General features: G+C 37.8%; 1 protein-coding gene across 7 annotated transcripts in view; it reads right to left on the bottom strand.

Moving 5' to 3' along the window:
• Positions 1-262: 262 nt before the first annotated feature.
• The window catches only part of LOC144970859 (uncharacterized), a 26486-nt gene continuing 2461 nt past the window's right edge, over positions 263-24287 (bottom strand). For 2 of the 7 annotated variants that reach the window (XM_078911001.1, XM_078910997.1), the window contains exons 2-4: positions 9007-11017; positions 5974-6537; positions 263-3450 (exon numbers count right to left, since the gene is read on the bottom strand). In XM_078911001.1, coding sequence (XP_078767127.1) covers positions 1684-3450; positions 5974-6537; positions 9007-10989 — 4314 coding nt within the window. In that variant the 5' untranslated portion in view covers positions 10990-11017 and the 3' untranslated portion in view covers positions 263-1683. Of the gene's footprint in view, positions 3451-5973; positions 6538-9006; positions 11018-13906; positions 13964-14542; positions 15301-24287 lie in introns of those variants that run through there. The other 5 variants (XM_078910969.1, XM_078910961.1, XM_078910987.1 and 2 more) reach the window with 5 other exon arrangements.

Below are 24287 nucleotides of genomic sequence, written 5' to 3'. Positions count from 1 at the left end.
GAAGATCCATGGGATAGAAGATACAGCAAGTGAAATCTTTGTCCACCATAGGAGATCAGAAGAGCCCACCCAGAGAGGAGGTGGAAGAGGAGGAGGAGGAAGAGGAGTAAAATGAAGAAGAAGAAGAAGAAGAAGGAGAAGAAGAAGAAGAAGAAGAAGAAGAAGAAGAAGAAGAAGAAGAAGAAGAAGAAGAAGAAGAAGAAGAAGAAGAAGAAGAAGAAGAAGAAGAAGAAGAAAACATATTAAACAACCACACGTAAAATTTGAGTTTAATTTCAATATGTATTGAGTTTTCACTTTGTGTTGTATGGTAACTACAAGGGTGAGAATGACTGGTCAGAGAAAAGAAGGAAATTTTTCATCGTGAAGAAAATGACCCATCCATGCGACCATAACCTATAAATTTGAATTTCACTAAAATTCACTGAGATCGATCCAAAATTTGTCTCGCAGCAATTTCTAACACAACTCGGTGGAATTTCAAAAGTTGAAAGTGTAATTACAACATTTGGTGGTTGGAGTAGGGATGATGATGTAGTGGTGGTTGTAGTAGTAGTGGTGGTAGGGATGATGTGGTGGTGATTGTAGTAGTAGTGGTCGTATGGATGATTGTGTGGCGGTGGTTGTAGTAGTAGCGGTGGTAGTGATTGTAGTAGTAGTGGTCGTATGGATGATTGTGTGGTGGTGGTTGTAGTAGCTGCGGTAGGAATGATGTGGTGGTAGTTGTAGTAGTAGTGGCGGTAGGGATGATGTTGTGGTGGTTGTAGTAGTAATGGTGGTAGGGATGATGATGTGGTGGTGGTTGTAGTAGTGGTAGTAGGGTTGATGATGGGGTGGTGGTTGTAGTGGTAGTTGTCGTAGGAATGATGATGTGGTGGTAGTTGTAGTAGTGGTGGTGGTAGGGATGATGTTGTGGTGGTTGTAGTAGTAATGGTGGTAGGGATGATGATGTGGTGGTGGTTGTAGTGGTGGTAGTTGGGTTGATGATGTGGTGGTGGTTGTAGTGGTATGAATGATGATGTGGTGGTAGTTGTAGTAGTAGTGGTGGTAGAGATGATGTGGTGTTATTTGTAGTAGTAGTGGTTGTAGGGATGATGTGGTGTTATTTGTAGTAGTAGTGGTGCTAGAGATGGTGGTGTGGTGGTGGTTGTAGTAGGAGTGGTGGTAGGGATGATGATGTGGTGGTGATTGTAGTAGTGCTCTTAGAGATGATGATGTGATGATGGTTGTAGTAGTGGTGGTAGGAATGATGATGTGGTGGTGGTTGTAATATTGGTAGTAGGGTTGATGATGGTTGTAGTAGCAGTAGTAGTAGTAGTAGTAGTAGTAGTAGTAGTAGTAGTAGTAGTAGTAGTAGTAGTAGTAGTAGTAGTAGTAGTAGTAGTGGTAGTAGTAGTAGTAGCAGTGGTAGTAGTAGTAGTAGTAGTAGTATTAGTGGTCTTAGAGATGATTGTGTGGTGGCGGCTGTAGTAGTTGAGGTAGGAATGATGATGTGGTGGTAGTTGTAGTAGTAGTGGTGGTAGGGATGATGTTGCGTTATTTGTTGTAGTAGTGGTGGTAGGTATGAAGATGTGGTGGTGGTTGTAATAGTAGTGGTGGTAGAGATGTTGATGTAGTGGTTTGGTGAGTGTTTTTTATAACATAACAAGCATGCATGATATAAAGCTGATGATTATTCTTTGATTAATTCTTCCTCCTTTTAAGATCCCAGGCAACATTTGGGACAGTACCATCAAGTTTCCTTTTCCTATCTTCATTATCAACTTGGTTGTCTCTTCCAAACTGTTCTGCTTTCTTCTCATCCTTATCACTCTCTCCGGGTCGATAAACTATTTCACACAATTTGTTCATTGGTTTCAATTTTTCTAACCTGGGACCTTCTAGGAAATTACACTGCGTGGTCTTAGTCCTAAATTTCTTTTCAGTACTTGTGGCCTTTCCTTGGCTGCCCTTCATCGCTAAAGCAGCATTAGCACGTTTTATCATTCGTTTTTCCATTGATTTACTTAGGTTTTTAGCTTTCTCAGACTCGTCAAGTTCTTTATAGAAATCAACCTGCAGAACAACACTTGGCTCTTCCTGTGGTGGTATCAATTGAAATATGTCAGATTTTCCACCAAGTTCAAGACAGTCTATGACAATCATGCGAGCATCTAAATTTTTAGTTATCACTACTCTTTCATTGCCTTGTATGCGATGCGTGCTAGCTGTCATGTCCAGTTCTTCAGCGAGTCTAAAAATGTCCATTCGCTCACTAGAAGAAGGGCAAGGTATGTATAATGGTTTGTGGACTGTGGAATCCGCATAGGTTTCAAGAAGGATATCAATGCTCAAGTTTGACCCATCCATCCTTTTGGTAATATCTGCAGAGTTTGAGGATTTCTTTAAACCCATCGAAGAACTTGTAGAATTTAACTCGCTGCATAAAATGGGCTCTTGGGTAGCATTTCCTGTCTGACTCTTGCTTAAGAGTTGATTAACTAAATCAGGATTTTCTGACCTATTTGTTTTGGTTTGCCCTGCTACTTGTTCTGAGTTAGGAAGGTACTGTACCATATCACCTGGATAAACAAATTTCTCTTCATTCTCCTTATCCGACAATTGCTTTTTATGAATTGTCCAATGACATTTCCTCAGAACACTAATACATGCATTGCAGGCATCTTTCAAGTGATTTCTTTTCAAATACAACCTGTTGTGTTTCATCATTGTTCCCCCAGCAACTGTGTCATCCAGAGTGATATAACAATATCTATTCATTTCATTTGGACTAAAACAATACTTGACAATTACTTTTTTACAACAAAAATCTGCGCTTTTCCCAATGGTGTCATGGCGGTTCTGTTCTACGGATTGCAGAAGACAGAATCCTGGAAGTCTGACTGGCTTTGGAATTCTATCTCTAATTGTTCCATAAATGTCTTCTTGAAAGGAATCAAAGGTAACACTATTTATGTTCGATGGATTTAAACAGTCTTTTTTAAAAGGTGAGGGTGACGCGTGCAAGACATTACCTTCCAAGCAGAGATATTGCATAGATATCTTTTTCAAAACCAAACTGGAAATAAACTGAGTAGGGTTTTCTGGACATTTACTCAAGGAACACAAAATCACTTTTTTCTCCATCATAACAGAATATTTGTCCTTGCAACTATCAAAGTCTTGAGACCCCTGGTTCTCTTTAATTTCCAGGCGAATACCAGAAACATTGGCAAGGAGCTGTAAAATGACAGCAGGATTCTCAGGCCTATAGCCTGTCGCTTTGAAAGGCAGCGTGTAGTACATGTGGCCAAGCTGGCGTACTTTTTTCAACATGGGATGTTGTTCACAGCTCCATGCGATGAAGGAATCAAACTCCTGTACTTTAGAAGCTTTAATCTTGTCAAACATTTTCCTCTTTCTAGGCGGTCTTTTGAATGGCCTTTGGGAAGAGACAGTCTGTTCCTGTGCCTGTGAAGAAATGTCAAATCAAACTCAATCATAAATAGTGATGAAGAAATACATGTTATAAACAAATTTAGTTTGAATGCTTGCTTCATGTCAATGCTAATTATGGTGATACCCATTTTAGATAAGTTCAATGAATCCTTGTGTGTGTGTGTGTGTGTGTGTGTGTGTGTGTGTGTGTGTGTGTGTGTGTGTTTTTGTGCGTGTGCAAAGGTACGCATATAAGCATTTCTGTAACTGTGTCTTTGGTTGCTACTTTTGTACACTTTTTGTAATGAAATACCTTTAAGATGGATTATCAATATTATCCTTATTATCATTGTCATAATTAATACTATTATATTTATATTAATTATTATTATTATATTATTATTATTATTATTATTATTATTATTATTATTATTATTATTATTTATTATTATATTATTATTATTATTATTATTTTATTATTATTATTATTATTATTATATTATCATTATTAATATTATTATATCATCATCATCATCATCATCATCATCATCATCATCATCATCATCATCATTATTGTAGTTTTTCCTTCCCAGAGTTGATCAATGTTAATCAGTCGGATTAGGCAGTGGCCAAGATCGTTTTTAGATAAGCCGTTGTTCAGCCCCTGTGGAGAGTGGATGCTGTTTTCAATTTCTTGGCGTTTTTTTTTTTTCAAATTAGTTTTAACGTTGCTTTTTTATCTTTCTTCATTTTTTTGGCACTCATTGCCACTGTCACCCAATGTGACCATTTGCTTGTAATTTCTTTGTAAACTGTTTAAGTATATAACATGTCAGACTGTAAGAATATGGTGATACCCATTTTAGATAAGTTCAATGAATCCTTGTGTGTGTGTGTGTGTGTGTGTGTGTGTGTGTGTGTGTGTGTGTGTTTTTGTGCGTGTGCAAGGTACGCATATAAGCATTTCTGTAACTGTGTCTTTGGTTGCTACTTTTGTACACTTTTTGTAATGAAATACCTTTAAGATGGATTATCAATATTATCCTTATTATCATTGTCATAATTACATACTATTATTATTATTATTATTATTATTATTATTATTATTATTATTATATTATTTTATTATTATATTATTATTATTATTATCATTATTATATTATTATCATTATTATTATTATTATTATTTTATTATTATTATTATTATTATTATTTTATATTATTATATTATTATTATTATTATTATTATATTATTATTATTATTATTATTATTATTATTATTATTTATTATTATTATCATTATTAATATTATTATTATTATTATCATCATCATCATCATCATCATCATCATCTTCATCATCATCATCATCACCATCATCATTATTGTAGTTTTTCCTTCCCAGAGTTGATCAAATGTTAATCAGTCAGATTAGGCAGTGGCCAAGATCGTTTTTAGATAAGCCGTTGTTCAGCCCTGTGGAGAGTGATGCTGTTTCATTCTTGCTTTTTTTTTTTCAAATTAGTTTTAACGTTGCTTTTATCTTTCTTCATTTTTTTGGCACTCATTGCCACTGTCACCCAATGTGACCATTTGCTTGTAATTTCTTTGTAAACTGTTTAAGTATATAACATGTCAGACTGTAAGAATATGTATTGCTTAATTAAATTTAAAATGCTCCAAGTCTAAGGAAATTGTCACATAAATCACTGTAAGTACTTTTCAAAATATAGCTAGTAATAGGTGATATCCATTATAATTTTTTATCGACAGAGATGACACTGGTGTCAGCCAGGGATCTCATTTTGGTGAGAGAATACGAGTAAAGAGCCTTTTCCATGGACTTAACTTTGCGCTGTCATAGCGGGACAAACCAAGGACCTACAGGTCAGAATGGGGGGGACATACCACAAGACCACAGAGCTGCCAAAGTTGAACTCCGTCTCATGAAGACATCTTTGGCAGACATCTACTTCCTCAATGTGGCTTTGTAATATAGTGGTTATGACACGTGCCTTCAGACCAATAGGTCCCCAGGTTAGAGTTAGAGTCCAGCACATAGCGGAGCTAAGTTGAGTCCTTGCTGTTGGATAGGACCTCTTGTAAAGAAATGAGCACATTTAGTAGATATTGCCATATAAATATGTCTTTTTGTTTGTTTGTTTGTTTGTTGGGTTTTTTGGGGGGTTTTTACCAAAGGGGACTAATCTCAAGTCTTCAAGACAACCCACAAAACAAAAATCATTATATCTCCATACCAAAAGCGAGAACTAAAACAATGATCCTAGCATGACCCTGAGCAAAACTGAGTCTTCTCAATATCAGACAACAAAGACTGTTGTTTCCAACACACCTGCTCACACTCACACGCTCTTAAAATTGATTGAGTATAACGGTTCCCAATGTATGTGTGGGTGTTTGTAAGAGAAAGAGAGAGAGAGGGGGGAAAAGAGAGAGAGAGAGAGAGAGGAGGGAAAAGAGAGAGAGAGAGAGAGAGAGAGAGAGAGAGAGAGGGGGGGGGGGGAGTGTGTGTTTGAAAACATGAAAAAACTACTTACAGCATCTTCACTCTCCTTGTTTTCACTGACTGTGCCTCCAGTCACTGTGCTATTAGAATTAGAAGTACCAGAAGTGAAAGCTGCAGCTGAGACCGTTGTAACATCAAGCCCAGAGGTACAAGAACTCTCTTTGGATGGAGTCTTCTTATTCATGACACTTTCAGCAAAAGGAACTCTGGAGCTTTCAAGTGTCAGACCACCCTCCTCATCAGACATGAGTCGCAAGTGAGGTTGAGCCAGTTTTTCTAAAACAGCAGAGGCCAACTTTTTCTTTGCTTCATGTGGGGGAGTTCCCCCAACGATAATAACCGACACTAGACTCACATCATTGGCAAAAATCTGACACCTGATTTCCTTACATCCCTCAGAGTTCACAGAGGATTTAGAGACTGATTTAATCTTTTGATTGGTCCCTGCAGCGCATCTTTGCAAGATTGCAAATGGGTCTGAGGAGTCTTTGTCCATTTTAGAGTAATATTCAGCCAAGTCTTGAATAGGTCGTAGTTTCATTGAAATGTCTTGGCTTGAATCATCTGCATCTCCCTTCCTATCTAGAGGTGGGTCCTAACAAGAGACAACAAAAAAATTAAAGATGATCATAGTGTTTTAAAATAGACCAATTTAAAAAAAAAAGTAAATTAGGAGAAGACTGTCGAAAGCTGATAAGTCTCTTTTTCATTAGTCACAGAAAAGCGCAATTATCTATAATTTATTTGGTGAGTTCACGAGTAAAATACTTGTTTTGTTTGTTTTGGTTTTGGTTGTTTTTTAAAATTCCATTTGCCTTATTGAATAACACCCCTAGTGTTTTAAAAGTTCAGCTTTTCCTTAATGATTCAATGGTGTCCAACTGATTGTGTCAAATTGATTTAACAAGAGTTAATTCCTTTTCTATCTGGGTGTCACTGGGCAGGTTCAATTATTTTTTAGTCTACAGCTTCTTGCGTCTTAGTATTCACTTTATAACTACATCCCTAACAATTTACTCAGCTTCTTACCCGATTCTATCATAGCATAATGGCAAGAAGAAAAAAATAAAGAGGTATCCCCATTAAACTTCTGTAAGAAAAAAAAAACAACAACAAAACTTTGAAAGGAGTTCAAGAAATATTTTCTCCGGCACACATCCGGTTTTATTTTTTTAATATAAAATGTTTATGCCTAATGATATCTTTACCTCAATGATGATTGCTTAAGGTCAAATATTTTTATGTCAATTAATTTTTCACCCAATGGTGTAAATAAGAGAAAGAACTAATTGTCATAATTGGAGGGAGTATTATAAAAGTAAAAGTATTCTATCTCCTTTGAAATGTCAAACTTGTTCCCAATGCATTCTCCCGAAGTTGCACAGCAGTAATGAGAGCTCATAACTCCAAATATAGGAATTCAAGAATGTCATAATTTCAAGCATCACAAACACAACCTTGAATCGTGTTTGATGGATAGGAGGGGAAGATGTATATAAACATTAAATCTAAACAAATCATTTTAGACCTCAAAACAACATTAGTAGTATGTTGGGGTGGCTGAGATGCTCAAATTGGATCTATCTATCTACAGTCTATAATCAAAAATATGAGATTTGGTTTAAGTAAGTATTACTGTGTTATTGAGGAGAGAATGAATGTAATGTTTTAATCAGACACAAACTAAAGTTCCACATCCATCGCCATTTCAATTTTAACTAGCATAAGATTTACAGAATATCAAATTGGGGCATTTGGTACCATCATGGTTGTGCGGTCCCATCATCTTTCTATTACTATTAAGTTTGGCATGTTTTTGTTCTTTTTCGTGACTCATTGCCTCAAAACAATATATTATGTCAGGACTGTTTAAATTATAAAAATTGAACTTATAGCCAGAAATATAAAGTTTGTGTCAACATTTAAGAAGCTAAAAAGTAAAATTATGTCACATCTCTGATCATTTTAACTACTCATTCACTTTCAGCATCTGGGTCACCCCGACAGTGGTGATTACCTAAATGCCCAGTGATTGGGAAGCAGAAAAACAAGCACTTAGGCAGAACGGGCTTGGTTGAGTTTGTCAAGAGCATGATGAATAAAAATAAATGTGAACATTTATACATGTATCAAGTAAAGCATTTTAACCTATTCACACTGATTAATAATGGGGGTCTGGATAGCTCAGTTGGTAGAGCACTCACTTCACATGCAAAGGGACCAAGATCGATCCCAGGTGCAGTCAAATTTCTGAACTCACTCCCACCAAGTTCATCCAGCAGTGATTAGGTAGCTGGGTCTGTTAGATCTGGCAGAAATTACTTTGTGATAGACTAGTGTCCTGTTCAAAGGGTAGCAAGCAATTGCTATTGTTCGTTTCACACAATAGAAACCGGGATTAACTCTGGCTCCAAGGGCCAAATGGCTTTGAAGGACTATATGATGATCATTGCACTACACCGTGCTTCATTCATTCCACCAGAAGACTATATTTAACCAAATTTCTAGTTCAAAGAGTACAAGTTGTCAGCTTGGCATCCTTTTCTACCAGCACTTTAATAACATCGGGCTCTGTCTTAAGCTAGGTACTTAAACACTCACATCTCTCTTGATTGTTATGTGTTTTGAGTGCCTCACCTAAGGTCATAATAATGATAATGTCAAAGCCAGAATCTTTTTTTTTAATTCTTAACATTAACAGGGCAAAATAATGTATCGCTCAGCTACCCACAGACATGATCTCGGTGGTGCAGTCAGATCAAAAATGAAGGTTTTGCAAAATACATCTACAGTGGGTGGGGGGGGGGGGGGGGGGAAAGGTAACTATTCTTTTTTACCATAATGATATAATAATGCATTTTTTGTTATTTCTTTTCATCTCTTTAAAAAAACTTTTTTTTTGGCCATATATATCTTCATAGCAGGCATTTAGACGAATTCTATTTTGGAAAGCAGCCATTTTTAGTTCAATTTTAAAGAGAAACTATTTTCCTTTATAAATTTAGCGGGCATTCAGACGAAATGAGTAATAAGCCAGTGGCAATAAAAAATAAATTCAACTCACATGCTCTGTGTTCTGATCTTTTTGCCCCAATAACGAATTGACATTTGAAGTCGTTTGGTCTCCGTTATTACTTGAAGTCCTTGATATTGCCATAATATCAGAATTACTGTTCAATGAATTGTCAGTTCTTCCAGCTATGGTAAGAGTTTCCTTATTGTCATGGGAAGAGGCAGAACTAGCTGCAGGTGTTGAACTGGATTCAGGCAAATCTTTACATTCTGACAAATTTTGGCCATGAGCACTCATTTCAGCTTTATTCAGTGGGTCCATTTGGACAGAGTAATATTTCGGAGTTGTCAATAAAGCTTCCTCAAAGTCTGAATTCTCATTACTTTCAGAATCCCAAGAAGTGACAGGAATGTATCTGAAGACCTCAAATAAGGGTTGATATTTGAAAGAAGATTGTAAAAATTTTCTGTTATCAAATGTCACGACTCTTTTCATATTTTCACGATTTGTCATTTCAGTTTCAGGCTTTTTAATACGTGCAGCCTCCTTGGACTTTGAAGCAACCAGGGCAGCCCGTTTCCGTTTATCTTTTCTCCACGGGCACTTTTTCTTCTTTGGAAATCCTTTTTTACTGGGATGTCCTTTCTTGCCTGGTGTTGCATATAAGGCATTTTTGTCTTTCATCCCTTCCTTTGATTTTTTGTCTCGAGGAAAGGTGGGAGCTTTCCAAAATCTCTCCCCTTGGTTATTACCATAAGTTGGTAAGGAATCTTGGTAGGCATAGACAGTTCTAGAATCTCGAGGTAAATTCTGGTCATAGGGATCATGATAGTAAGAATCTTGTTGATTACAGCCATATGATGAGACTGAACCTTTGTCATTTTCATCATATGAGCATAGACTATGTTGAATACTGCCATAGAAGCCTGAATTTTGCTGACTTTGCCCATATGAACTTTGCTGCTTTCCATCATATGAGCCTGATCTTCGCTGGCCTTGATGAGGTGACGATGACAATCTTTTTCGATTTCTATGATGCGCTCTTGAACTTTGCCGGCTTTGGTCATAGGGTGTGCTTGAACTTTGCTGATTTCCATCATGTGACCCAAGGTTTTGTCTAATTTGGCTATGTGGTGACGGAAAACTTTGACGAGTTCCACCAGCTGAACTTGGCACATTTTTACCTTGGCTATATGATGCCATACTGCTTTGTTGACTTACGCCATAAGTTGAAGCTTGATTGTGATCATTTGCACCATATGAGCTTGTATCTAGATGACTTTGGCCAAACCAACCAGCTCCACTTTGACAATATGATGAAGGTTGTTGGAGGAGGGGAGTGTTGCCTTGTTGACTGTAATCATACGATGCTACTGAACCTCGCTGACGTTGGCCATATGCTGAAGCAGTATGTTGGTAACCATTGCCATATAAATCTGAATCATTTTTATTCTGGGCATACACGGAAGAATCACTTTGACTTTGACCATAATATAATGAAGGATATGGTTGCTGATGCTGATCATTTGATTTTACTAAGGACTGTTGAGCTTGGCTAAAGGAAGATTTTGCAAAAGAAGTCTGTTCCTGGCTGTTGAAGGATGGATGTGTAGTTTCTTGACTATGATTTTGGGTGTATTGTGATGAATAATTTTGCCAATCATATTGTTCTTGGCCATGAGGAACAACCTTTTCTGGAAGTTTATTATAACAAGAAGAGGAAGCAGCTACTGCTGTTCTTTGTTCAGATCGGTTAGATGGATTTTGCATATCATCCATAACTTTTTTAATGATATCCTCCAACCCAAAACTTCTGGAGTTCACTTCATATACTACATTCGGTGGATAATTATATGACCGACCAAGAGCAATATTTGCAAAGCATTTTGAAAGTTTAGCAAGATGGTCCTTGTTTTCCCTACCATCATTCACATTCAAATTCTTGATAAGAAACATTTTCCTCAGAAGCCACATACATTCCGATTCTGTGCCCTCTCTGAAAGATTCGATCATGCTATTTTTGTTACCATCCATGGCTGTTACTGTTATCTCCTCTCTTCTTCTGAAATAAAAATTTAAAAGAAGAAAAATGAAGGATAATATATGAGGGACACAGTAAAATATATATCAAATATTTCTATAATAGAATAATACAAAAAATATTTAACTGTAACTGATTATTTCGAAGACAAATGAACATTTCTGCCACTGATATACTCTTGTCATATTCTAGTCTGGGGTGTTCAGTCATATTTATTTACCTGCATTGGAAACATTGAGGATGCTTTAATTGTTTCCAATAAAAGTATGACAGCTTCTTGGGTTAGAATCCATGTCAGAATAGGAAAGAAAGATTTACAACTCTAGATAATCTGTGTTTAATAATAATAATACTAATAATAGTAATAACAGCGTTTCTACATACACTGTAAACGGGCATCTAGCTTCAGGAACTACATGCACGTACATGGTTTGCCATCGCCATACAAGCATAAGACCTCGCTGTCTTATGTGTGCATGTGTGTGTGCTACTTTTTTTTTTAATTATCAATATAATTTAACCCTTTAAGGGCAAAATTCAATCTTACTTTAACCTAACACCAGATCTTAATGTTATCAGCAAAGGATGAGCAACGTGATTATAGTATAATTGATATACTCTAACTGCTTTCTTGATGGAAACGATTTATTTTGCATTAACAATTATATGTAGGGATACTGTTATCTGGACAAAAAAAAAATCAGTGTCATTGTTGAGGTTAAAATAGCTGCATGAAAATGCACCATAAAGCAACTGCTGTAACTCTCGTACCACATCATCAGTCAATCCATCGTTGCTTTCATCTTACTCTATGCCACCCCCCCCCCTCCCTCTCTCTCTTGTCATAATGTCATCCCTTCCCCTTCACACCTCATGGTAAAACAAAAACTTTCTTATTGATATACATATAGCAGTGCTGATGGTGCCAAAAACTGAAAAGGGAGGAAAATTTTGAATGATTGCCTTTAAGCCCCATTATTTTTACAGCATTCACATCCTTCCCCCCCCCCCCCCCCCCCCACACACACACACACACAACAAACACATTTTTAGAGCAATTGAGATGATAAACTATACTCTAGCTAACTTATAGAGAGTGGGAAACTGCACCTATTTGTTCCACCATACATCAAATCTCTCACTGCCAGTACATTTGATTGAGGGAAATATAATTTTTTTTAAAAAGAGGAAGTTCCTCCTCTGACTCAAAAATCGCGGATTTCCGCGGATCCAAGGAAAACCATCAGCATTGATATAGGATTTGTCTCTCACTACTCTATTTGATTCAAAACCAAGACATCCGTGAATGGTACATAATGATACATTATAAGTGCCATTAAATTGAACACGAGATATTAAAAAGGGAGTGAAGGATACAGAGTAGTCAGAGTTCCTCATGGCAAATTTCGCCTTCAAAAGTGGCCAAATAGAACCTCACACTCACATGGCCAAACACTACTTTTGAAAATACTCATCAGTGTTAACAGAAAATAATAATACTTGACAATAGAAACAGGATTTTCAGTCAGATCTGTGACCATCTGGCAGCTCAGCTGCTGCTTTTATGTTCTGCAACACAAAACGGGTGGGGGTGAAAGAAATTGGTCATACAAGTTATCATGCACCAAGTTCAATGTCCCCTTGTCCCTTCCCCTCTCCCCTGACTCTCAAGATGGGTACGCCGTTACCGATGTAGATCCCGAGCATGGGGCCTGAGGCTAAATGAAGATGCCGTTTACCATGAATATAGTCATAGCATAAACATAGGAGTAAGTATTTTGGTAAAAGTCCATTTGGCACTCCAGCAAGTGAGCTGATAAATGGCCTTGTGGCTGTGACCCGAATTCTTTCTACTTGAGTCAGAAAAAGTTCCATAGATTTTATTTTGTTTATGGATGGATTTGAATTATTTATGTCTTATTTTCTTCAGGAGGAATTACCCTGTCATTTCTTGTTTAAATCAATGCCAATTTAGTACATCTTTTGATCGTGGAAAAAATAGGGTAAAATTTAGCTTTGGATAATTAAAAAATTAGAAATTTGTATATTAAAATTGGAAGTGTCAATTGCCAAGGAGTGAGTCCTTGGTAGTTGACGGTTCATCAATTGCCAAGGAGTCAAATTGGAACTCTTCAGCCGCATGTGGTGATTTCAGTCGGGCCTCAATCAGCTGCATGTGGTTTGTTTTGTTTTGTTTTTCAGGGTTTTACGGCACTTGCAACACATTAAGGTCATATCAGCGCCAGTAAAAAGGAAGAAAATGGGATAGTAAAAAGTTCTAGAATTACAATAAAGCATCCAAGAAAAGGGAAGACAAAGGGGAATTGGTTCAAATAAGAAACGGGTGTAGATTCCAAAAGCACTCAATCAAAGATCTTAGTTTGAGATCACTAAAAGTCTCATCCAGACACAAGCACAGGTCCCCGCTAAGATGAACACTCAAATGTTTTACAAATCATATATAATATAAAGGAAGCATAATACAGTGCATAACAGAGAGATGATTTACAATGAAAAAAATATCATCTCCCAAAACTAACCATACATTCGACTGTTTCCCTCTCAGCCAGGGCATCCGGCCAGGACCAGGACAAAACCAAGTAATCTCATTCCAAGACAAAGACAGAAAGCATGTTGGAAAACAGATATAAGGGGATAGAAGACACAGTATGTACCCCCCTGCCCACTATGGGAGGTCAGGAACGCTGCATGCGGTGTTCAGTCGAGCCTCGATTGGCGCGCATACGAATCTCGAACCCCGTCACTTTCTTTTCTTCCATTCGCCATTCACTCATTCCTTGTCAATCGTTGTGGAAAGGATCAAGTCAACACTTGTTGGCATTTGTTTTTAATTTTTATGTCTTTTCACGAATTCCAAGATGAGTTAAAATAATATCAAACAAAAATTACTGTTGATTTCGGATTCAGCGGGGAGAAAAAACAGAAGGACGAAGTGGCAAATCCCTGCCCAGATGTCCTAGATTAAAAAAGAAAAGATAGATTTCCTTTATTTTAAAGGAAATATACTGCACATCGGAATAATTAACGTAAAACATTTGAGCAACAAGATCAATCCGTGGCATTAATAGTAAATAGTTGATGATCTACCAACTGGCAAGGTCCGTAACAAAAAGAGGAAATATAAGAGAGAGAGAGAAGGGGGGGGGGGGGGGGGGGAATGACAGAGAAATACATACACAGAGGAAAAAATGGCAGAGAGGGAAAAGAGAAAATGACAGAGAGAGAGAGAACGAAGAGTAAAAGTAAAAGAGAGTATTAATTAATATTAATACATAACATCACTCTGTGGCAATGCATCACTTCGTGACACTAAAGGTACTCCGTGGCAGTTAAAAGTACACATGCGTAGTTGATGAACTGACACGGTCCTTGGCAATTGACAATTGTCAAGGTCCAACAAGCAGCAGCAAAGGTGGCAATAATTCTGTAAAAGTTGCAAAATTTATAATATATTGAGAATAGAAAGGCATATTCTTTAGTTTAAATTTTTTAACTTTTCAGTCCTCAAATAAGGGAAACACTTACGTCAAGCTACAATGAGTCAATGAGCATTCTGTATCACAAATATGCATGAAACATGCTTATATTCATAATCCTGAATGATTTTCCAACAAATTGGTACCAATTTTTAATGTTATTAATAATTTGTAAAACACCCCTTCGGTTGACATTTTCATGGAATTGTCCAATTAATAACAAAGGCAAAGAGGTAAATTATTGAAGAATGTTTTTTTAATATCAACAACTCAAACTCATAACTAATTTACTATAGGCAAGATACCTTAGATATTTTAAGTTGATCATTTGATCATTGATAACTCCGAGTCTGGAAATAACAGTAACAGGGATTTGATAATTCAAAGCATTGTCATTGCGTCATTGAGTATTGAGTTATGAATTTGAAACTGAAACTGAAACTTAGCTAAGTTAAGGTAATATCTCTAATTGAAACTGAAACTTAATAGCTCGAAGAGTTCTAGGTATCTCTATCTTTACTTAAGAAGACCTTCCAAATTCCAAGGACTCGTGGTCTGATCATTCCACCAAATCGGCGATGGTGATGATTCTATAATGAGTTGATTTTATTACCTGTAAGACTTTTTAAAATTGTATTAATGCAGGACATAAAAAGCCACAGAAATGAAAAAGACTTGGACTAAAACTAAAATAAAAATAAAAATAGGACAATGCCAAATTTTGTATACAGAGTACAGAGGTATACAAGTTGAGGCAAAACAACAGTCCCAACAGTTGTAAAACTTTTTACAGAAGTGTGTAAAGAGCTTAGTCTAGTCAATGGTAACGAGCCTGCTTTAGGATACGTAACTAGGTAATTTGATGTGGTATAAAGTGATGACAGCCGTTTGGTTCACATCCCAATGTAATGATGATGGATAGATAAACGATACTTACCAAAGTTGAAGTTTGTCTGTTATTCTACAACACTGGTCGATTGTGAATTCATTTGAGTGATGAACCATCCATTTACCGATCACACTTTAAATTTTGAGCGGGCTACTATATGAGCCCAGATACTACCCAACTCTAACATAAACTGCTCATGGATTGTATGAAGATAATATAAATCTATCACCAGAACTAGAGGGGAGGGTATATTATGATAATTATGGTAAGGGAGGGCAAATGAATTCACAATCGACCAGTGTTGTAGAATAACAGACAAACTTCAACTTTGGTAAGTATCGTTTATCTATCCATTCTACAACACAATTGGTCGAATTGTGAATTCATATGAGACTTCAAAGTCATATAGTAGCACGCGATGTAAAACGATGAAAACCCACAAAATATTATCGCTTCAAGACTAACTAAATGAATCGTAAAATATAATGAAATATCCGCTACATTATTAGTCCAAATGAACGAATCCATTATGCTTAATGCATACCACCCTTTATGGCAATAGAGTAAGGTCTGTTGTACGAAGAGAGTAATTGATATCCCGAGTTACACATGCATGCACTCTACAGAAACACCTAAACTGTAGCTTCCGTAAAATAGCCTGACTCTACCAAATATTTCAGTCAAAAGTGAAGGCCATGGTCATACCACCAAAAGTGAACAAATCGTTGATTTTATACAACAGTTCAACCAACAGGGTAGTATTTATGTTCCCTGGCCACTCCTAACAACAAAACACCAGTCGACGCAATTGTCTTAAATGACGTCAAAATTACATGGGAGTCGGACTATAATAATCATTCCAGTAACACCACAAGCTAATAATATAAGTCAAACATTAGCACGTAGCAGCGATGATGGCACGTAGACAACAAGCAAGTCCTCGGGCTGGGATCAGAACCTCCATAACATAGAGGCGACAGTTTATAACTCATAAGGCCTCTGGATCCATCCCTAAGGCCATTAACTCGCTCAACCCTAAAACTGACTATATCCGTAGTTTAACAGGGTTACTTTTGCCCCATGCCTATTTATTACGTATTTTATGCGACAAATTATAGGCGTAGTATCAAAGCTAATGTTTTTAGTTTTACATGTTAATGGTGGTTGAACAAAAATGTCTATGTATATGCTCATTTTTAATATATCCAATTTTGAAAAGTAGCAAAAAATTCTAGCATTGAGTGAGTTAAAACACCGCTAATCCTGCCTTGATTAGGCATAAATACTAGAATATGCATCAATCAAGCCCGAATCAACAAAGCCTACCTAAATACAATCGAACAAGTACAAAGAAAATCTTCGTGAATGTCACCAACTGGAACTCAAACCAGGAAGAATCATCCCCATACTAGGCTAAAGTAAGTGACTCACATTACAGAATAAGAGATTAACTCCTACCAGCGTTCACACCAGAAACCAACATCGGACACGCCCGAAACCTGAAGTTTTGACAAACCGACCAGTCCCATCAGTCATAACAGGCATGCCTGCCCAAGCCGAAAGACAATTGCCTAATCGGACCTGTTCACCAATTAAAATGTTTAAGATACTACATTAGTTTCTCCTTTCACCTTCATAAACATCCATCTGTCTTCACTCCTTGTCAATAAGATGTGACTCAGACAGCCTCATCCTCCTCGTCCTCTTCACCATCACCAACGCTATTATCATCATCCTCATCATCATCTCATCATCATTCCTCACACGTCCCTAATCCTCATCGTCACCAGTATCCCCCTGGTGCAGCTTTGTAACCAAATATACAAAGACCTCCATGGAACAATCTGACAAATTCTGCTCCGGCCCACTTAAATAATAAAATGAACTAAATATACCGATATCCGTGTCACGTCATGTGTATATTACACTATGCTGGAAACTAAGACTGCCGCAAATCGTGGGTCGATGAGTCTATTGCATGTAAACGGGAATCAAGACCCATGTAGTATGTATGCATTAAAAAATTATACACAAAATAGTTGCTAAAAATCCCAAACAATTTCAATCGAAACAAGGGAAAATATACTGTAGGTCATTGTATATTAACAACACTGATAAAGACCTAAGTATAAAAGTTAGTGCATCAGCCTCACAACCATAAGTCGTTACCCATAGTCTCCAATCAATAAAGATCTAGAATCTAATATCATCAGAAATTCTTTCCAGAGATGGCAAAACTGTTGAAAACCAGCTCCCCCTTTATCCAGCGCAAATGTCTGATCGAAGGACTCCCTACTAAGTACGAAAATGTTAAACCACCTAGGTTAATGGTCCAAGTAACATAAAATGTTGTCAAATCAACCAATACAGAGTGTTAAGTAATGCCACTCTGAGTGAATACACCACGGCTCTTATTAAAGAGCGCCTGTCTAACGCCATATGTAAGGAGATGTCTATAAAATATCTAGTTTAAAAAGATGTGAACAAAATATCCAACCAGGTCTATTAAGGATATGTATAATCCAAAATCAAGAGGTAAACCACCCCTACACAACAGATATCCCTGACACCCAGTATGCAAAGTGAGGTAATCCAACAGAGATATATGACTAAGCGCATACTATCCCTGGCCCGGGCAAAGCTGAGGAAGCCATTCACAAAAAACCCAAAAGTTATCAGGGTCATCAAGGCACTTTGACCCTAGCAAATAACTGCCCACCTTACAAAGTCTAATAATCAGGCAAACAGTGATAGTGATAGTTGACTGAGTGCATACTATCCCTGATCCGGAACAGAGGCTGACTAACAGTCAAAGCCCCGTCCCATACTACTATCCCTGTTCCGGAACTGAGGCTGACTAACAGTCAAATCCCCGTCCCATACTATCCTGGTCCGGAACCGAGGCTGACTAACAGTCAAAGCCCCGTCCCATACTATCCCTGGTCCGGAACCGAGGCTGACAAACAGTCAAAGCCCCGTCCCATACTATCCCTGGTCCGGAACCGAGGCTGACTAACAGTCAAAGCCCCGTCCCATACTATCCCTGGTCCGGAACAGAGGCCGACTAACAGTCAAAGCCCCGACCGAATAAAAATCAGACGTAAATAGATCGTTTGATACAAACAATCTGGCTGATGAGGCCTAGACAAAGCACCTGACATCTATGGTCAGAGTAGTCTAAAGTATAACGGCAGAAAACCGTGCCGGTGACAGGTGACTTAGTGCACACTACCCCCGGGCCAGGACAAAAGATTAAGCACCTAGAGTCCCGTAGGTCATTAGAGACGTAATGACAGTAAAAAAGGATGATCAATCCTGGACATATAAGCTATGTCCGGATCCTCACAAGAGGGTTCCCTGGCATTGACAAACTTTACCTATGCCTGCTCCAAACGCAAATACCACGAGCGAAGCAGCATAGATCTACCTGAAAAATAAAAATAAAATATAACTATAGTATGACCCAAGCATTTGAGACACAAAACCGTCTCAAATGTCTAAAATATGAATGCCAAAAGAGCTAAAAAACGGCAGAAAACCGTACCATTGATAGATGACTTGCTTAGTCAATACTATCTCCGGTCCAGGGCCAAAGGCTTAGGCAGCCAGAGTCTGGAAATGATGTGGGTCATACATAAAGATTGCTTGATACAAACAATCTGGCTGATGAGGCCTAGACAGAGCCTCAGACATCTAATGTCTGGGTTGTCTAACGTATAACGGCAGAAAACCGTGCCGGTGACAGGTGACTTAGTGCACACTACCCCGGGCCAGGACAAAAGATTAAGCACCTAGAGTCCCGTAGGTCATTAGAGTCGTAATGACAGTGAAAAGGGATGATCAATCCTGGACATAATATAAGGTATGTTCGGAACCTCACAAGAGGGTTCCTTAGCATTGCTATTTGTACCAATGACTATTCCAAACGCCAAAAACACGAGTGGAAATCTCATAGGTATCCCTATCCAAACCCAACAATCCCTATGCAGTGAGTAAATATCCAACAATTATAATATGTGCTATCTCACATGATGAAAAAGTGAAATAAATGTTCTCTCACCTGTATGCTCCAGGCCCAAAGATTAAGCTTATGTAGTTCGTTAGAATAGTAATGACAGTAAGAAAGGATGATCGATCCTGGACATAATATAAGCTATGTCCGGAACCCCACAAAGAGGTTTCATGTCATTGTCAAATTATTCCTATGTCTGCCCCTAAACACAAATAGGACGAGCGAAGCACCATAAATCTACATCAAAATAAATAAATAAAAATAACTATTGTATGACCCAAACATTTGAGACACAAAACCGTCTCAAATGTCTAAAATATGAATGCCAAAAGAGCTAACATACGGCAGAAAACCGTACCGTTGATAGATGACATGCTTTGTCAATACTATCTCCGGTCCAGGGCCAAAGGCTTAGGCAGCCAGAGTCTGGAAATGATGTGGGTCATACATAAAGATTGCTTGATACAAACAATCTGGCTGATGAGGCCTAGACAGAGCCTCGGACATCTAATGTCTGGGTTGTCTAACGTATAACGGCAGAAAACCGTGCCGGTGACAGGTGACTTAGTGCACACTACCCCGGGCCAGGACAAAAGATTAAGCACCTAGAGTCCCGTAGGTCATTAGAGACGTAATGACAGTGAAAAAGGATAATCAATCCTGGACATATAAGCTATGTCCGGAACCTCACAAGAGGGTTCCCTGGCATTGACAAACTTTACCTATGCCTGCTCCAAACGCAAATACCACGAGCGAAGCAGCATAGATCTACATCAGAGAGAAAAACTAACTAATGTATGACCCACGCATATGAGACAAAAATCGTCTCAAATGTCTAACATATGAATGTCAAAAGAGCTAAAAAACGGCAGAAAACCGTACCATTGATAGATGACTTGCTTAGTCAATACTATCTCCGGTCCAGGGCCAAAGGCTTAGGCAGCCAGAGTCTGGAAATGATGTATGTCATACATAAAGATTGCTTGATACAAACAATCTGGCTGATGAGGCCTAGACAGAGCCTCAGACATCTAATGTCTGGGTTGTCTAACGTATAACGGCAGAGAACCGTGCCGGTGACAGGTGACTTAGTGCACACTACCCCCGGCCAGGACAAAAGATTAAGCACCTAGAGTCCCGTAGGTCATTAGAGTCGTAATGACAGTGAAAAAGGATAATCAATCCTGGACATATAAGCTATGTCCGAAACCTCACAAGAGGGTTCCATAGTCTGGCGTGTTGCACCTATGACTTTTCCAAACGTGAATACACGGGTGAAGACAGCCGAGGTCTAACCATCAAAAAATATTCCTCGAGAGAAAACAACTTTACACTGAACCCAAGACTAAATTAATCAATCCTCGGTGCTAACATAGTAATCCTATTTCATTCCTGTCCACTCGTACTAAACTGAATCTATTATCATTAGAATATGCCCATATAAAAACAGATAGATATGTGTGTGTAATGGATAAAGCAGATACAGAATGTTTGTATACATATAATACACTAGTCAATTGTTAGTACCACTAACTGTTAGATTCTCTGTCATACTACCATAACAGTGTAAAGCTGAGAAAATTGATGATATACTAAGACCTTCTATCTTCTCACGTAATAAACCATGCTAGCAGCTCCAAAAAAATCATTCTCCCACACTAGCATAGTAGGTATCGAGAGCAAAAAGCCTATGCTCCTCTCCTAGTAACGAAATACCGTAGTAATAAATTAAGGCTCCTGATTGAAAAAAGGTGCAAAATCATCAGTATAATATATGCCATCGCAAAAGCATCTAATGAAATATTGAACAATTGACACGTGTCTATACATATATAAAATACAAATTAGCTGGAAGTGCCAGCTATTAAGTAGTGTGCCTCAATAACATTATGGTATAAAGCTGGGACCATTAGTGACGTCTAGTTAGTCACTAAGACTAAGACCACATATCTCCCCAAAGTTATAGACTATGTATACGGCTCCAATATATCAATGTTGCCAAAATCGATATGTCATATTTTAGGCATAGAGAAGACAAAGGCTTACTCCTCTCCTAGTCCTAGCACCAAAATAGTACTAAAATAAATTAATGCTCCTGATAGAAAAACAAAAACAAACAAAAAACAAAAATGATATATCGTCATTATAATATGCCATCATAACAGCATATAATGAGTATTGAAAAAATGTCAGTGTCTGTATATATAAACCAGTTCCAATAAATCATTGTTGTCATATTAGTCCTATATTAGGCATAGAGAAGACAAAATCTTGAAGTCTTCATTCCAATCCATTGTAACAAAAAACTGTGCTAAGATATGCCCCCTGAGTGAATGGAGGTCCACCATCATGGCATAAAGAAGAAGCATGTGAGGGTGTGAGATGGCTTCGTTGTTAGAAATCAACAGACGCATTGCCAAATAGACTAGAAATTCTCCAAAGTAATCCGACCCTAAGGAAATGCGATCATATTATAGACGGTCATATTTACATACAAATAAGATCTATATATATATATATATATATATATATATATATATATATATATATATATATATATATATATATATATATATATATATATAGCGCAAATCCACTAAATGTGTTCAGAGCGCTTACAAAGGGTCACTGTCCAACAGCAACATTTAAAATGTAGAACGCTACTAGATGTCAATGATATTGGTCGATATTACCAAATTCCCAGACAGCACGTTAATGGTCAAATACACATTTTTCACCTGAGTAGGTGAGAGAAAGCAACAAGTATATAATATAGTAAATCATTGGAGAATGTGAAAAAAGAGCCTTTCCCGAGCACTCAACTATACCCTAAGCAAGGCTGGAATCCGACACCTTCCGATGCGACCTCGAGTGTCATATCACAAGGCCACATAGCATAGCTGCACATTATAAACATTTTGTCAATATTTTTAATCCGCGGATAATTGGTTATGAGTAGATAATCGTTACAGGTCTAGCTCACATAGCCTCCATCATAGTTTCTCACATGTCGGTAAAGAGAATAATAACTGGATAACAAGGCCCATAACTCATCCATTCTATGTTCCTCAGCATAATCATAAAGAGCCGATAGTAACCGAATTACCCCGTTCCAAAACGAACTTAAGCCAAAACATGTGAGAACCTCATGCGACGATAGAGCTGCTAGCAAGGCCTTCGTATAGATGTCGCTGGCTGCTAGCCATAGATGTCAGAAGATATGCCCCATTAAAAATATAGATAACGATTAAAAAATCGCCATTCTTCCCCCGAAGCCAACGGTACATAATAACAACCAAAAACCATAATTATTATTGCCTAAGAATTATGGTTCCAAAAATAAATAGCATCAAAGGGTGTAATCTATTATACTGCAGTGCAATTGAAATAAATACACCGAAGTACTCTCAGGTTAGCCATATCGCCTCTTGTATAAACATTACATTATTCAACATCAACCAAGCAACTCCGCGCCATAATGATCCCGCGCAGTCACAACAATAGCCAAGGCCGCTTTAACTCTAAAATTCAACCCGCCAATAGCGACAACCACCAAATATCCATGGGCGGAGTAGTCAAGACTGTTCTCAATCAGTAAAACCTAATCGTTGTGAAGAAAATGACAGGATTTCCAGTTTCGCAGGATGTTTCCAGCTTTGATTCAAAAAATTAAAACATGTAGATATGGATCCCATATTATCCGCGGGTGAAAATTATTAACTTTGTACTTTGTTTGATAAAAATCGGGAAAAAGGTTCGACTTTGATGATGAAAAGTGACTTAGATAAGGATTATTGTAAACTTTTGAAAGTACCTATTCTTATTATGAATAACTTGTAACTCCCTAATATGTTGGTCGATTTTGTCATTCGTAGTATCAATTTTATTATAATAGAGAGATAGGAACTTCAGAGTGGAAAAATGGTTGGTAAACAACAATGTTATATTCTTTGATCAACCGACACTGTCCATTCCTGTAGAATTGTGAGTCAAGCATATCAACGTGTTCGCCTAATCACATGCTCTTTAACTGGCCGGCCGAAACAAAGACGCTACCTCCCGTCCCGGGATTACGTTATTGTTATGCAAAATATGTACCACCTTCCGCACCACCAGAGGGTAGTTGCAATACCCAACGAGCGATGGAAGCGATGACATCAAAGAGCTACTCCACCACAGCGTTTGGATGGCTTTGCGAGATCTAAAAGCTATAACCGCGAAATGTCATGTTATTCCGACTCTTAGTAATATCGAAACGTCTCATCGTCTCATCTACTCAAAGTAAAGGGAGGGGGTGTCAATCGGATTCAATAGTCTGAAGTCACTTCCGCCCAGCAAAGAAAATTGGCACTATTTTTATTCTTTATTCTGGCTAGAACTTCACCTGTCATGTGATCCGAATGTATAAAAGTAAAAAACATGATCAGTAGGTTACTATACGTATTCTATACGAGGGAAGTGACGTCACGACTTTTACCCTCCAGACGCGACTTACCGCAACACTGGCCATGGAAGCAAATGCCTCTATCTAAATTCTACTTATAGTACTCAATGATGTCCTGGCATCTATCCCATCTATCATAATAAAATTATGATATAAACATCAAACGTATAGTAAATTAGGCACGGGTTTCGAAGGTTTCTATTCAGTGAGTAATTTATGATTAATTTTTGAGTAATTTCAACTATAAGGTAAGATACAGTGGGCAGAAAAGGCGTGTATTTTAGTTAATCACACACCATCAATACACAAATGCCACTTTTACTGACTTGACGTTGAACACGCCCATATAGAATAGAAGGAGCCCCTAATTTTCACGTCTCCAACGTAGGTTACCGATAGTTTACATAGTTGAGCCTTGCGACTGTCCCCCAGGGGCGTGGCTATATTCC

The sequence above is a fragment of the Berghia stephanieae genome, chromosome 1, assembly GCF_034508935.2.
Source record: "Berghia stephanieae isolate SIO BIC M18660-M18661 chromosome 1, UCSD_Bste_1.3, whole genome shotgun sequence".
Lineage (NCBI taxonomy): Eukaryota > Metazoa > Mollusca > Gastropoda > Nudibranchia > Aeolidiidae > Berghia > Berghia stephanieae.
The sequence above is the reverse complement of the archived record's forward strand: the minus strand, read 5'-3'. Positions and strand labels throughout refer to the sequence as shown.